This window comes from Mobula hypostoma, chromosome 18 (assembly GCF_963921235.1).
Source record: "Mobula hypostoma chromosome 18, sMobHyp1.1, whole genome shotgun sequence".
NCBI lineage: Eukaryota > Metazoa > Chordata > Chondrichthyes > Myliobatiformes > Myliobatidae > Mobula > Mobula hypostoma.
In genome coordinates, this window is record NC_086114.1 from 61,678,245 (window position 1) to 61,692,790 (window position 14,546).

General features: G+C 44.8%; 1 protein-coding gene across 2 annotated transcripts in view; it reads right to left on the minus strand.

Annotated features, from left to right (window-relative positions):
• Positions 1-14,546, minus strand: part of vps13c (vacuolar protein sorting 13 homolog C) — a 387,651-nt gene that overhangs the window by 110,539 nt on the left and 262,566 nt on the right. For both annotated transcript variants that reach the window (XM_063070973.1, XM_063070975.1), the window contains exon 60: positions 6,452-6,556. In XM_063070973.1, coding sequence (XP_062927043.1) covers positions 6,452-6,556 — 105 coding nt within the window. The remainder of the gene's footprint in view (positions 1-6,451; positions 6,557-14,546) is intronic.

The window sequence follows — 14,546 nt, forward strand, 5'->3', positions numbered from 1 at the left end:
GAAGTAAAGGCGCTGGTAGGCTTTCTTGGCAGTGGACTCTGCTTGGTCGGACCAAGTCAGATGATTTGTGATATTGACCCCAAGGAACTTAAAGCTTTTGACCTGTTCCACTTGCGCACCAATGATGTAGATTGGGTCGTGCCGTCTGCTACTCCTTCTGAAGTCAACAACCAATTCCTTTGTCTTGCTGACGTTGAGGGATAGGTTATTGTCTTCCCACCATGCCACCAGGTTCTTAATTTCCTCCCTGTACTCAAACTCATCATTACCCGAGATACAGCCTACAATTGTGGTGTCATCAGCAAACTTATATATTGAGTTCGATGGAAACTTGGCTACACAATCATGGGTGTACAGTGAGTACAGCAGGGGGCTGAGTACACAGCCTTGTGGGGCACCGGTGCTCAGAGTGATTATAGAAGAGAGCTTGTCCCCTATTTTTACAGCCTGGGTCCTGTCTGTGAGGAAGGTGAAGATCCAGCTGCAGATCTGAGTGCTAAGGCCCAGGTTCCAGAGTTTAAGAATCAGTTTATTTGGAATGATGGTATTAAAGGCAGAGCTGTAGTCAATGAAAAGGAGCCTTACGTATGCGTCCTTATTCTCCAGGTATTCTAAGGAGGAATGTAGGGCCAGAGAGATGGCATCTGCCGTTGACTTGTTGCTCCGGTAGGTGAATTGCAAAGCATCAAGGTTGACCGGTAGGCTGTGGTTGATGTGTGCCATAACCAATTGCTCAAAGCACTTTATAGCAATTGATGTCAGAGCCACAGGTCGATAGTCATTCAGGCATGCCGCCTTGCTCTTCTTCGGCACTGGGATTATCGTTGCCTTCTTAAAACACGAGGGGATCTTAGACTGAAGCAAGGAGCTGTTGAAGATGTCAGCAAACAGTCCAGCTAGCTCGCTTGGACAGGCCTGGAGAACCCGTCCCGGGACGCCATCTGGGCCCGTTGCCTTCCTTGGATTTATCTTCAGGAAGGCCTTTCTAACGTCCACCTCGGTGACAATTAATCTCGATGCCACCAGGTCCAGTTCATCCGGAGGGAGCGGGACGCTCCTCTTCTGTTCGAATCTTGCGTAGAATACGTTAAGTTCGTCAGGAAGAGAAGCGCCACAGTTATTGATATTCTCAGCCTTTTCTTTGCGCCCAGTTATCTCATTTAGACCCTGCCATAGTCTATTGGCATCCCTCTGGTTAGCCTGGGCTTCCAACTTGGCTCGATATTGCCTCTTGGCGCCCTAATGGCTTTCCGGAGTTCACGCCTGGATTCTGTGTAGCGACTGGTATCCCCGGACCTAAAAGTCACAGCTCTAGCCTTCAAAAGGGACTTGACCTCATAATTCATCCAAGGTTTCCGGTTAGGGAATACCCGGATCGTCTTGCGAGCCACACAGTCCTCTGTGCATTTCCAAATAAAGTCCGTGACAGCTGAGGCATACTCATCAAGGTTAGCTGCCGAGTCCTTGAATACTAACCAATCCACCGATTCAAAGCAGTCACGGAGGACCTCATCCATTTCCTCCGTCCAACGCGACACCACTTTTGACACCATGACCTCCTGCTTCAGTTTCTGTTTGTAAGCCGGGAGGAGGAGTACGGTCTGATGGTCCAATTTTCTGAAGTGAGGTCGTGGGATGGAACAGTAGGCATCCTTGACTGCTGCGTAGCAGTGGTCAAGTATATTTGGGCCTCTAGTGGGGCAGGAGAAATGTTGGTATAACTTTGGCAGTGCCTTTCTGAGGTTGGCCTGGTTAAAGTCCCCAGCTGTAATGAGCAAAGCCTCTGGATACCTCAAGTTCACTGATTTTGGCATACAGTATGTTCAGAGCACACTCCACGGCTGCCTGGGGGGGAATGTAGACCGCTGTCAGTATGACCGAGGTGAATTCCCGTGGCAGATAGTAGGGACGACCCTTCACCGACAGGTGTTCCAGGTCCGGGCTGCAGGAGCTTGTCAGTGCCACTGTGTCCAAGCACCACGTAGTGTTGATCAGTAGGCAGACACCACCTCCCCTCGTCTTGCCCGAAGACGCCATGCGGTCCATCTGATGGATCGAAAATCTCTCTGGTCGGATGGCACAGTCGGGGGTGACAGGGGAGAGCCAGATCTCGGTGAAACAGAATACACAGCAGTTCTGCATCTCCCTGCAGCAGGTGAGTCTCCCTTTAAGATCATCCACCTTGTTCTCTATGGCTTGCACATTAGCTAGTAGGATGGTGGGCATAGGGACCCTGAAGCCCCTCAGCTTCAATCTGACCAGCAGCCCAGCTCTTTTCCCACGCTTCCTCAGTAAATAGTGCATCTTTCCAGGTTTCCATCAGTGCAGTGTGTTGTTGTCATCTCTTTGAGGTTGGTGGACGCATCCCACGGGGATCGATCGGTGGGTCACATCGTCGGGCGCTCTGGGTCGGGCCGAGTGACGGGGGAGGCTCCGCTGCCACTTCCAGCTGCCGGGGGCCCGGGCTGTCGATTGGGTCGGGCCCCGAAGCCGAAACTTAATCCCAGAGGGCTGGGCTCCTGGCTGAAATAAGTCCGTGAGCTGAGTCACGGTTGCGGAGGCCTCCGCTCCAGCTGAGCCTCGGGCTCGATTTCTGAGGTCGGCGGCGGAGGCCCCACTTCCGGCAGCTGTGGATGGTCACCAATGGGGCTTTACAGTGGTCACTCCGGGGAAGCGTCTGGGGCACCTTGAGGTCTCCCATGTCACTTCTGCGTGGTCGTCTGCTCCGGAGAGGTGCTGGTCGGAATGGGCCGCATCTCCAAGTGCTCCAGCACGGTAGCAGGCCGTGGGTCTCCGGGAACGTGGTGGGCCTCGGACCAGGTCTCACTGGTCGGGTCCAGGTGCGGTCTTGAGTTTAAGAAGGAATTCTGGCGCAGTGATCTCCAGCTGGGTCAGTAGCTTCGCCAGGGTGTTGTTGATCTAGCTGGATGTAGCAGATTGGAGGTTTAGAAGGGTTTCTCGGGTATAGGATAGTGTAGAGGGCAGTTTCCTCCGGAGAGCAGGCGCAGAGTCGCCAGATACCGGCGCCATCTTGAAATATGTCTTTGGATTTAGACAAAGTGAGAAATTTTGAGACAAAACAGCAGGAGAAAACGAAAAGCATGCATGATCTCAAACGCAGAGCAAAATCTTTGTCGCTGCTCAGAAGTGGAGAAACTGTTTGGGTTTCAGACCAATCCATCAAAGGAACAACAGCATGCAACAAGGTGAAATCAGGTAGAACACACATGCGTTTCTGTGCCTTCAAAGTCCACAAAAAGTAAAGGAAGAACTAGAGTGGCCTGATCCTTATGGCAAGAGGTGTACCTGAGGTGGATGCACCTGTTCAAGGATCTCCATCCACTCCCAACACTTCCAGGAACCTATACTAGGTATGGTCATTTATCCTTTCCACTACAGAGATGTACTCCATAGACTAATAGCTTAGGGCAATTGACTAAAGAGGCAAAATAATCCTCTCACTTTTTCCAGAGTGTTCAGGTAATCTACCCTGACCTCCATTAGATTTCATTGCTTTTTTTAAAAGAAGTTCTAATGTTGAAAACATTTCACAAAATGAGACTGTTGTGAAAAAGATGAATTGGTAAAAAAGGATAACGAGGAGGGAGGAAGGAGGAGGGAGGGGAGAGGGGGAGAGGGGGAGAGGGGGAGAGGGGGAGAGGGGGAGAGGGGGAGAGGGGGAGAGGGGGAGAGGGGGAGAGGGGGAGGGGGGAGAGGGGGAGAGGGGGAGAGGGGGAGAGGGGGAGGGGGGAGAGGGGGAGAGGGGGAGAGGGGGAGGGGGGAGAGGGGGAGAGGGGAGAGGATTGAAAACAAAGAGAAAGACCTTTACAATGTTGGCAATTCTCTTTTATGTTTATGTAAGGTACAGAAGTTCCGTGCTCTGGGTAAAATGAACCGAATCGCTCAATTTCAGTGACTAATTTCAATGCACGAACACGAGGAAATCTGCAGATGCTGGAATTTCAAGCAACACACATAACGTTCTCGGCCTGAAACTTCGACTGTACCTCTTCCTAGAGATGATGCCTGGCCTGCTGTGTTCACCAGCAACTTTTATGTGTGTTGCATAATTTCAATGCAGTTCTTTAGAGAAATACATACCTGTTTTATTTTCTTTTTTCCCCCAAGTTGTGTAGTTAATGGATTAATCCAATGTCACTCAGTTAGCCACTCTCACATGGAAAGAGTTCACATATTGTACATGCAGTATTGTCAGTAAAGTGCAGTTAAATAGCCTGCCCTGCTGCTGTGCTGGTGTGCCCTCTGCGCTCTCTCTCAATATCGAACACAACACTCCTAGTCAGGCAACACACATCAAAGTTGCTAGTGAACGCAGCAGGCCAAGCAGCATCTATAGGAAGAGGCGCAGTCGACGTTTCAGGCCGAGACCCTTCGTCAGGACTAACTGAAGGAAGAGTGAGTAAGGGATTTGAAAGCTGGAGTCAGCATGGCTTTGTGTATGGGAGAATCAGATCTTAGAAACTTAACTAAAATTTTTGATGATGCGACCCAAGAGGTTGATGAGGGCAGGGCAGTACAGGTGGTTTATTTTGCCTTTGATAAGGTTCCATATAGTACGCTGTCCTGGAAGAATAGATCACATGGAATCCACAGAAAACTGGCTAATTTAGTACACTATTAGCTTGATATGAGGGTGGTGGTAGAAGGTTACTTCTTGGGCTGGAAGCCTGTGGCTAATGGTGTGCCTCAGGGAGTAGTGCTGGCCCTTTCTTATTTGTCAACCATATCAAAGGTTTGGACAAGAAAGTATAAGGGTACAAGGCATGCAGATGATAGTAAAGTAGGTCATATCGTAGACAATGAAGAAAGTTAGCAAAAATTACATTGGGGGATCTTGATTAGCTGAATAGGTGGGCTGAGGAATGACAAATGCGAGTTTAATTTGGAAAAATGAAAATAGCTGCATTTTGGGAAGTTAAACGCAAGTAGGACTTTCACAGAGGACAGCACGGACCTTAGACCTTGGGGTATAAGTACATCATTCACTGAAAGTAGAGTCACAGATAAACAGGGTGATGAAGAAGGCCTTTGGCATGCTGGCTGCTGTAGTTAGGGCCTCAAGTATAAAAGCTTGGAGGTCATGGTGTAATTGCACAGGACACTAGTAAGGCCATACTTGGAGTATTGTTTTGGTCATGCTGCTATAGGAAGGATGTTATTAAACTGGAAAAAGTGCAGGAAAGACTTAGAAGTATGTTAGCAGGATTTGAGGTACTGAGTTATTCGGAGAGTTCAAGTTCAAATTTAATTGTCATTCAACCATACATGAATACCCATGAATACAGCCTAACAAAACAGCATTTATAGCATATATAGAGCGCAAGTCCCCGACTGACAAGTGAGAGGTTGGAGAGGCTGAGATTTTATTTCTTGAAGCACACAAGACTAAGAGGTAACCTTGCAGAGGTGTATGAAAACATGAAGGGCACAGACAAAGTGAATGCACTCAGTCTTTTTCCCAAGGCTGTAAAGTCAAGAACTAGAAGGCACAGGTTTAAGGTGAGCGGGAAAGTATTTAATAGGAGCCTGAAGGGCAATATTTTCACCTGGAGAGTAGTCAGTATATGGAATAAGCTAACAGAGGAAGTGGTTGAAGTAGGTACAATATTAAATTTTAAAAGAAAACTAGACAGGTCACGGATAGGAAAGAGGAATAGGGGTCAAATACCGTCAAATGAGTCTAGCTCAGATGAAAACCTTGGTCATAATGGGACAAATAGCCTGTTTCCATGCTGAATCAACATAGCATGGCTAGTAGGCTTGCAGATGACACAAACATTGGTGTTATAGGAGACAGGTGGTATAGGAAGGTTGTCTAAGGTTATAACAAGATCTAGACCTAGATCAGCTGAAAAAGATGGGCAAAGTAATAGGAGATGGATCTCATCTCAGGCAAGTGTGAAGTGATGCATTTTAAGTTAAACCAGAGCAGAACGTACATAGTGAATGATGGCCCTGTGGAGTGTTGTTAAACAGAAGATTCTAAGAGTTACAATATCCTGATGAAGAGTCTTGGCCAAAAAATTGACTGTTTATTCATTTTCATAGATTCTGCCTGACCTACTGATTTTCACCAGCATTTTGTGTATGTTGCTTTGGATTTCCAGCATCTACAGAATCTCTTGTGTTGAAACAGGTACATCATATGGAAAGGCTTAGAGGGATATTGACCAAATTCAGGAAAATGCAACTGTGCACATTGGTAAACATGGATATTGGATCACAGGGCCTGTTTCCCTGCTGTATAACTCTATAAGGCAGTTACATAGGGTGAGCATTCTTTACAACACATTAATCAAACCAAAAGTGGAAAATTATATAACCATAATGATAGCATAGTATTGATAACAAAAAATAATTATAACTGCATACCTGTTCAATACTTTTAGGCTAAGAATGTTCAAACTGCAGTACAACTGTGATCACTCACCAAATATTCCTTGTTTGTTGCAGGACACTTGACACATCCATAACTTCCCACAGTGTCTAAGGAAAAACCATTAGACCAGCCGCTGGTAGATATGCAGAGTTGAATCTGTTAGTGAAAAGAAAAATATATTTCATTTATTTTGACCAGCAGCTAATCCAGACATTAGATGTTGAGAGGAGGAGATATCACTTGGGTCCGCTGCCCAACTAGAAAAGGGAGCAGCAGGTCACAGCAACATAATAGAGGTTTGACCAGCGAATTGTTGCGAGGAACATAAGATTGTTACAGTAGGTGATTTTAACTTTCTACATCTTGATTGGGAATCCCATACTGTAAAAGTACTAGATGGACAGAGTTTGTCAAACGTGTTCAGGGAAGTTTCCATCATCAATATGTAGAAGTCCAAATGAGAGAGTATACAATACTGGATCTGCTATTAGGGAATAAGACAGGGCAAGTGACAGAAGTTTGTGTAGGGGAAAACTTTGTATCCAATGACCACAATGCAATTAGCTTCAAAGTAAATATGCAAAGAGATGGGTCTAGTCTGCAAATTGAGATTCTAAATTGGAGAATGGCTAGTTTTGATGGTATCGGAAATAATCTGGCAAATGTGCACTGGGACAGCTGTTTTCTGGCAAAGGTATACTAGGAAAGTGGGAGGCCTTCAAAAATGAAATTTTGAGAGTACAAACTTATATGTGCCTGTCAGAATAAAAGGTAAAAAAAAGAACAAGTGTTGGGAAACTTTGTTTTCAAGAGATATTAAGGCCTTGGTTAAGAGAAAAAAAGAGGTACATAGCAGGTATAGGCAAGTAAGAACAAATGAGGTGCTTATGGAATACAAGAAGTGAAAGTAAACACAAGAAAGAAATTAGTAAGGCTAAAAGAAGGCATAAAATTGCTCTCACAGACAAGGTGAAGGAGAATCCCAAGGGATTCTTCACATATGTTAAGAGCAAAAGGATTGCCAAGGACAAATTGGTCCTCTGGAAGACCAGAATGGTAATCCGTGTGTGGAGCCAAAGCAGATGGGGGAGATCTTAAATGCATTCTTTGCATTGTATTCATTCAGGAGACAGATACAGAGTCTATAGAAGTGAGGCAAAGCAGCATCAACTTCATGGACCCTGTACAGATTACAGAGGAGGAGGTGATTGCTACCCTGAGGCAAATCAGGGTCGATAAATTCCCCAGGGCCTGACAAGGTGTACCCTTGGACCCTACGGGAGGCAAGTGCAGAAACTGCCAGGGCCCAAGCAGGGATATTTAAAATATCTTCAGCAACAGGATAGCTACCAGAAGACTGGAGGATAGCCAATGTTGATCCGCTGTTTAAAAAAGTTCTAAACAAGGAAAACAGGAAATTAAAGGCTGGTGAGTTTGGCATCAGTTGTTGAAAGTTACTGGAAGGTATTCTAAAGGACCACATATATAAGTACTTGGAAAGACATGGGCTGATTAAAGATAGTCAACATGGCTTTGGGTGCGGTAGGTCATGTCTAACCAATCTTATAAAGTTTGTCGAGGAAGTTACCAGGAAAGTGGATGAAAACAAGGCAGTGGATGTTGTCTACATGGACTTTAGTAAGATATTTGTCAAGGTTCCGCATGGGACACTGGTCAAGGTTCAGCTGCATTAAGGTTGAGGTAGTAAATTGGATTAGACATTGGCTTTGTGGGAGAAGTCAGAGAGTGGTCATAGAAGGTTGCCTCTCTAACTGGGGGCCTGTGACTAGTGGTGCGCCACAAGTAGCGGTACTGAGTTCTTTGTTGTTTGTCATCCATATCAATAACTTGGATGAAAATGTGGTTAACTAGATCAGCAAATTTGTGGATGACACGAAGTTTGGGGGTGTAGTGGACAGTGAGAAAGTCTATCATGGCTTGGAGAGGGATTTACGTAAGCTGGAAAAATGGGCCAAATGGTAGATGGAAGTTAATGCAGACAAGGTGAGGTTTTGCACTTCAGTAGGACCAAACAGGGTAAATCTTACACAGTGAACGGTAGGGCACGGGGGAGTGTGGCAGAACAAAGGGAACAAAAGGTACATAATTCGCTGAAAGTGGCATCACATATAGATAAGGTCGTAAAAATGCTTTTGGTACATTGGCACTCATAAATCAAAGTACTGAATACAGAAGATGGGATGAAAAAGGATTTAGTGTTTTCCTAGCATATATGTCAAATAAACTCTCCTGATGCTTCCAGCTGAGTATAGGTATTGACTATAACCGACATTTTGATGACAGATTCTGCCATCTTCTTCAGGGATAATGCCTGGGTATGTCTAGACCCGTGGTATTTATTACCACCCCCCGCCCATAGTGTGTCCCTCCTGATTGGTTAGTTCTCATCTAATCAAGTGTCCGCTCTCCCACCTTGTTTATAATTGAATTCCAGTTCTTACTTAGAGTGAGACCTTCGGTTTTGTTAAAATTCTTTTCTTCTAGTTTCATTTCAATGGCTTCCTTTATCAGGCAGTCCCAAAAGCCAATGGCACGGCACAGTAGTTTTGTGTTGCCAAAGTCAATCCTACAGTCATTGTGAATGCAGTGTTCTGTCCAGGTAACCCAAACAGATACACCTCCTGTGCTCCTTGATACTGGTTTCCACTGTGTGTCCCATCTGGCCATTATATGCTTCTCCCTGTTCATAGGGAAGGTCTTTATGGGATGTGGGCGTCACCAACTAAGCCAGCATTTATTGCCCATCCCTAGTTGCCCTTGAGAAGGTGTTCATGAGCAGCCTTCTTGACCTATTGCAGTTCCTGAATAAGTTAGGGCTGTATTTACAACGTAGAAGACTGAGAGGAGATTTGATATTTATATAGATAGGGCAAATGCAACCAGGCTTTTTTCACTGAGGCTGGGTGCGACTACAATCAGATGTCATCGGTTATGGGCAAAAGGTAAAAAGTTTAAAGGGAATATAAGGGAAAACTTCTTCACTCAGAGGGTCGTGAGAGTGTGGAATGAGCTGTCAGCACAAGTGGTCCACACGAGTTTGATTTCAATGTTTAAGAAAAATTTGGATAGGTACATGGATAGTAGGGATATGGAGGGCCATGGTCCCGGTGCTGGTTGTACGGAGCAGGCAGTTTAAATGGTTTTCGGCATGGACTTCCAGTCAAGATGGTGCCAGCAAACAACATTTCCTCAGATAACATCTCCCAGATAGCAAATCTGCCCAATCATTCCATTTTTTCTACTCCTTGTTTTTTTTTTGACTTGTGTTACAGAAACTGTTGAAGCCTGTGATATACAGTTTGAAACTCAAACGAAGGATCCAGTGCTGTGCTGTGCCTGGAGAGCTGCTTTGTGGAGATCAGAGACCCGGGGGCGGTGGGGGGGGGGGGGGTTACGAAAAGGTCCAAGAACACAAGCTGACTCATGGAAAAGATCAGATAAAACCAGAGACAAGGTGCGCGGTCATGAACAACTCCATCTCAAGGAAGATTGAACCATCAAGGTGAATGCGGAGGGGGTCAGGGATGGCTCCCAACAGAGACCAACAGCAGCCGGATCGGCAGTGTTCAACCCCAAGTTGGCAACACTCGGACCCTTTCTGCGGTCACTCTGCGGAAGTTGCAGAAATAGTGCTCTCCTCGTATGCAGACAAAAAGATGTTTCCCATATTCTGAGATTTGTGTGATTATTGGACTGTATCTTCCTTCAGGTTTTCGGTGTTTTCTTTCTTGTTGATGATGGCGGGTGGGCGATCTGCTACTTTTTGTGTTGGGGGGTTTAGGGGGTTCGGTGTTACGGTTGCTGTTCTTTTCTACGAGTGAGGGGGTCGGACTGTTGCGTATCAGGGGTTGGTGATGTTATTGTGGCTGGGTTTTTTTGCTGCAGGGGAGGGGGATTTTGAGGTCCACAAGTTTCTTCTCTTTTCCGTGCCGGTGGGGGTGGGGTAGTTGATGTCTTTTCATTCATCTATAACCATGGTAATTCTGCACTTAATGGTGATCTGGAGTAGACAAATATCAGAGTTGAATTGTACATGGATACTTTGACAATAAATGAACCCTTGAAACATTGACTAGATGGGCCAAAGGGCCTGATTCTGTGCTGTACTTCTCTATGACCCTATTAATAAATGACACACATTGTGATAGTATGGAAGGATAATAGAGCGCTTTAGTTAACACATGGACCTATAACAATGAAACCTCATCCAAATCCTCACCAACTTCGTAACCTCTATTTTCTATCACTGTAACCTGATGAGCAACACACTGGATAGTGGGGCAAAAGATTCTGACTGCTCATGATCTCTGATGCCTTTCATGAGGGGAATACATTTGATATTATTTACGGAATTTTATAGAGGTTAGCTTTATAATTACATGGACATTGAAATAAACGGTGAAATGCGGTCATTTGTGTCAATTCAAATTGGCAAGGATTGTGCCAGGCAGCCCACAAGTGTCACCACTCTTTCAGCATCCACACAGCATGCCCAAAACTTACCAACCCTAACCATATAGTACTGTGCAAAAGGCTGAGGCGCCCCAGATTTTTTATATAATTTCTGTTTTAAGATGTAGGGAATAGAAGAGGGGAGGGAATTTTTTTTTTAACCGGAAGGAGGTATTGGGCCACATTGGGAGCACCGGATACAATGGACAACCCCAGCAGAATTGCTAGTGTAGGACTACCTCACCTTGAAGAACTGTTTGGAGCCATAAATGGCAGTGAGGGAGGAGGTGAATGAGCAGTTGTAGCACTTTGGATCCTTGCAGGGGTAAGTGATGGGAGGGGCGAATTGATAAGGGAATCACAGAGGGAGTGATCTCTGTGAAAACTGGGAAGTAGTGGGGAGGGGTGGTAAAGACATGTTTGGTGATAGGATCCCCTTGGAGATGACGGAAGTTGCGGAGGAAGATGTGTTGGATGAAGATACTTATGGGGTGGTAGGTTAAGGACAAGAGGATCTCTATCACTGTTAAGGTGGCGGAAAGATGGAGTGAGCGCAGATGTCTGGGAAATGGAGGAGATATGGGTGAGGGCAACATCAATGATGGAGGAAGGGAAAGCCCATTCTTTGAAGGAGAAGGACATTTTAATTCCCATTCCGACATGATGCTCATGACCTCCTCATGTGCCACAATAAGGCTACCTTCAAGGTGGAGCAACACCATATAATCTGCCTGAGTAGCCTTCAACTTGATGGCACGAACATCGATTTCTCCTTTTAGTCCTGAAGAAGGTTCTCGGCTAAAACGTCAACTGTTCATTTCTACGAATGCTGCCTGAACTACTGAATTCCTCCAGCATTTCCTGTGTGTTGCTTTGGATTTCCAGCATCTGCAGAATTTTTTGTTTTTACAGACCACTTTTCAAATAAATACTTGATTACTTAGTAGGTAATAGTCCAATGAATGAATCATCATAAATAAAAACAGGTGCTAATGATCAATGACACAGTGAGCTATTGAACTAAAATGATTAACTGAAACAGGTATAGAAGGAATCAAAGTGGGTGAAGGACAACCTAACTAAAAGGTGAGGGTGTGGCAGATGTGACAACTTATCATCAACTCTTACACCATAGCAACAATGAGCACAGCAACAAGACACAAAGTAGTTATCCTGCATCAACAAAAATTTCGCGGCAGGCAGGATATGCTCTCCAAGCTCTTCTGAAGAAGCGCAAAGGAACGGGCAAGGTTGAGGACCAGAAATGCAGTGGTCGGTCATGGAGATTGAGTGCAGCAGATGAGAGACAGATCAAATTGTGTCTCTTCTAAATTGGAAGAAGTCCGCCCCACTTGAGAAGTCTTGGCAAAAGTGGACTTCACGGAAGAGTGCGCTGCCAAAAAGCCATTCCTCCAAATGGAAACAAGGCTAAGAGACTCACCTATGCACAAAAACACAAGGACTGGGGTGCTGAACAATGGCAGCAGGTGCTCTGGATTGACGAGACAAAATTTGAAATTTTTGGGTCAAACAGGAGGCAGTTTGTCCATAGAAAAGCTGGAGAGCACTACATGGATGAGTGTCTGCAGCCAACAGTGAAGCAAGGTGGAGGTTCCCTGAAGGTTTGGGGCTGCACTTCTGCAAATGCAGTTGGTGATCTGGTCAGAATTAATGGAATGCTCAATACTGAGAAGTGCAAGCAGCTTCTCATCCATCACACAATACCATCAGGAAGGCATCAGATGGGTCCCAACTTCAATCTGCAGCAGAACAGTGACCCCAAACACATGGCCAAGGTCATAAAGAACAATTATCAGTGGGAAAAAAAATAAGGGAGTTTTGCAACAGATGGCATGGTCTCCACAGAGCCCTGATCTCAACATTATCAAGGCTGTCTGGGATTACCTGGAGCGACAGAAGCAAATGAGACAACCAAAGTCTGAAGCAGAACTGTGGCAAGTTCTCCAAGATGCTTGGAACAACCTACCAGCCAATTTTCTTATAAAACTGCATGACAGTGTACCCAAGAGAAGTGATGCAGTTTTAAAGGCAAAAGATGGTCAAAACGAATATTGATTTGATGTAGTGTTTTACTGTTTACTGCTCTTTAAAGTATTTTTTTGATATTTCAAAACTTTTCATTTCATTATTTTTGAAAGCATCTTTACAGAATTTTTTTTACATGTGTCTGAGACTTTTAAACAGTCCTGTATGCCTTTGGCATTTGGGAGGAACCAGGAGCACTCAGAGGAAGCCCATGTGGTCATGTGGAAAATGTACGAATTTCCTACAGGCAGCAGCAACCTGTAAAGCATTATGCTAACTAGGTTACTATGCATTTTGACCACAAGAATTTTTTATTTTGTTTTTAGTTCACAAGGAAAATTGTGATACTTCTGTATCTTGTTTTAATTTATTTCTGGATTGGAGATGGTTAATTGGGTGTAGCTTGATTTGTAATAACATTTCATATTTATCATTTAGACATCACCCTGGGTTTCCTTCTAGTTCTCTCTTTACAGTCCCGCTTGGTGGCGCAATAATATCAGCACCGGACTCCAGAGCAAAGGTTCCCGAGTTCGAATCCAAGTCAGGTTGAGCATCGAGCTAGCAACTCGGCCTTGTAAAAACAAGAATAGCTTGCTACGAAAACACCATCATGACAGTGCCCCAATAATTCCACTGCTGAGTTAAGGGCTATTCTTCTTCTTCTTCTCTCTTTACAAGCCGCATTCTGTGTATCCTGGTCCTCAACATCTGCTTAGTCCTGACGAAGCGTCTCGGCCTGAAACGTCGACTGCGCCTCTTCCTATAGATGCTGCTTGGCCTGCTGCGTTCACCAGCAACTTTGATGTATGTTGCTCAACATCTGCTCTTGGTTCACTGCTACATGCCTTCCACTTAAACCAACAGATGATCAAAACTAAATATTTTGGCATCACATCAGGAGTACATGTATTAGTTGGGGTCAAAAGACCTTTAACATTCTGGTGACCACCGTGGTTTAAGGGCTTTAGTAAAGTTGGAGGACAAGTGGATCAGAATGTACTGGAGAGTTGTTAGTGGAGCAAAAGAGGATGAGAGGACATTTGACAGCAATAAACTGTGGTGACTTAATCAGAATAATTTACTGAATATTGTTGCCATTAATAGTTGGTTCAATCACAAGGAGTGATTGATTTTAAATGTTGGGGAAAATATCCAAGGGAATTATAAAGAAAAAAAATTTAATGGAATGCAAGTATCATTTGGAATTTCTTATGTGTTGGGGTGATTGGAACTGAAATGGACAAGACTTAAGAGAATATTATTGCAAGGCCTTGGGGTGGGGGGAAGATGAAACAGAAGAGACACACTATCCTCTTCCAGGAGCTGTGTGATTCTATTCCAATAAGTGTGAATATCCCCCACCAATCCTTCATGAGCTGGTAGAGTTTCCTAATGAAAAAGAACCCAAGGCAACACTAAATGCAGAAAAAGTGAAGAGAGAATGACAGAAGAAATGCACAGAACTTGGGAAGGAAGTCATAAAAACTACAAAAGTCAAAGAGGAATAGCTCATTCCACTTCACCTCCTGGGATGAAGAAGCCAACACACTGAATTGAAAAAAGGCTGCACAGTGTTATAATTTCAGCCAGCTCTATCATGGGCACTAGCCTCCTCCACCATCTT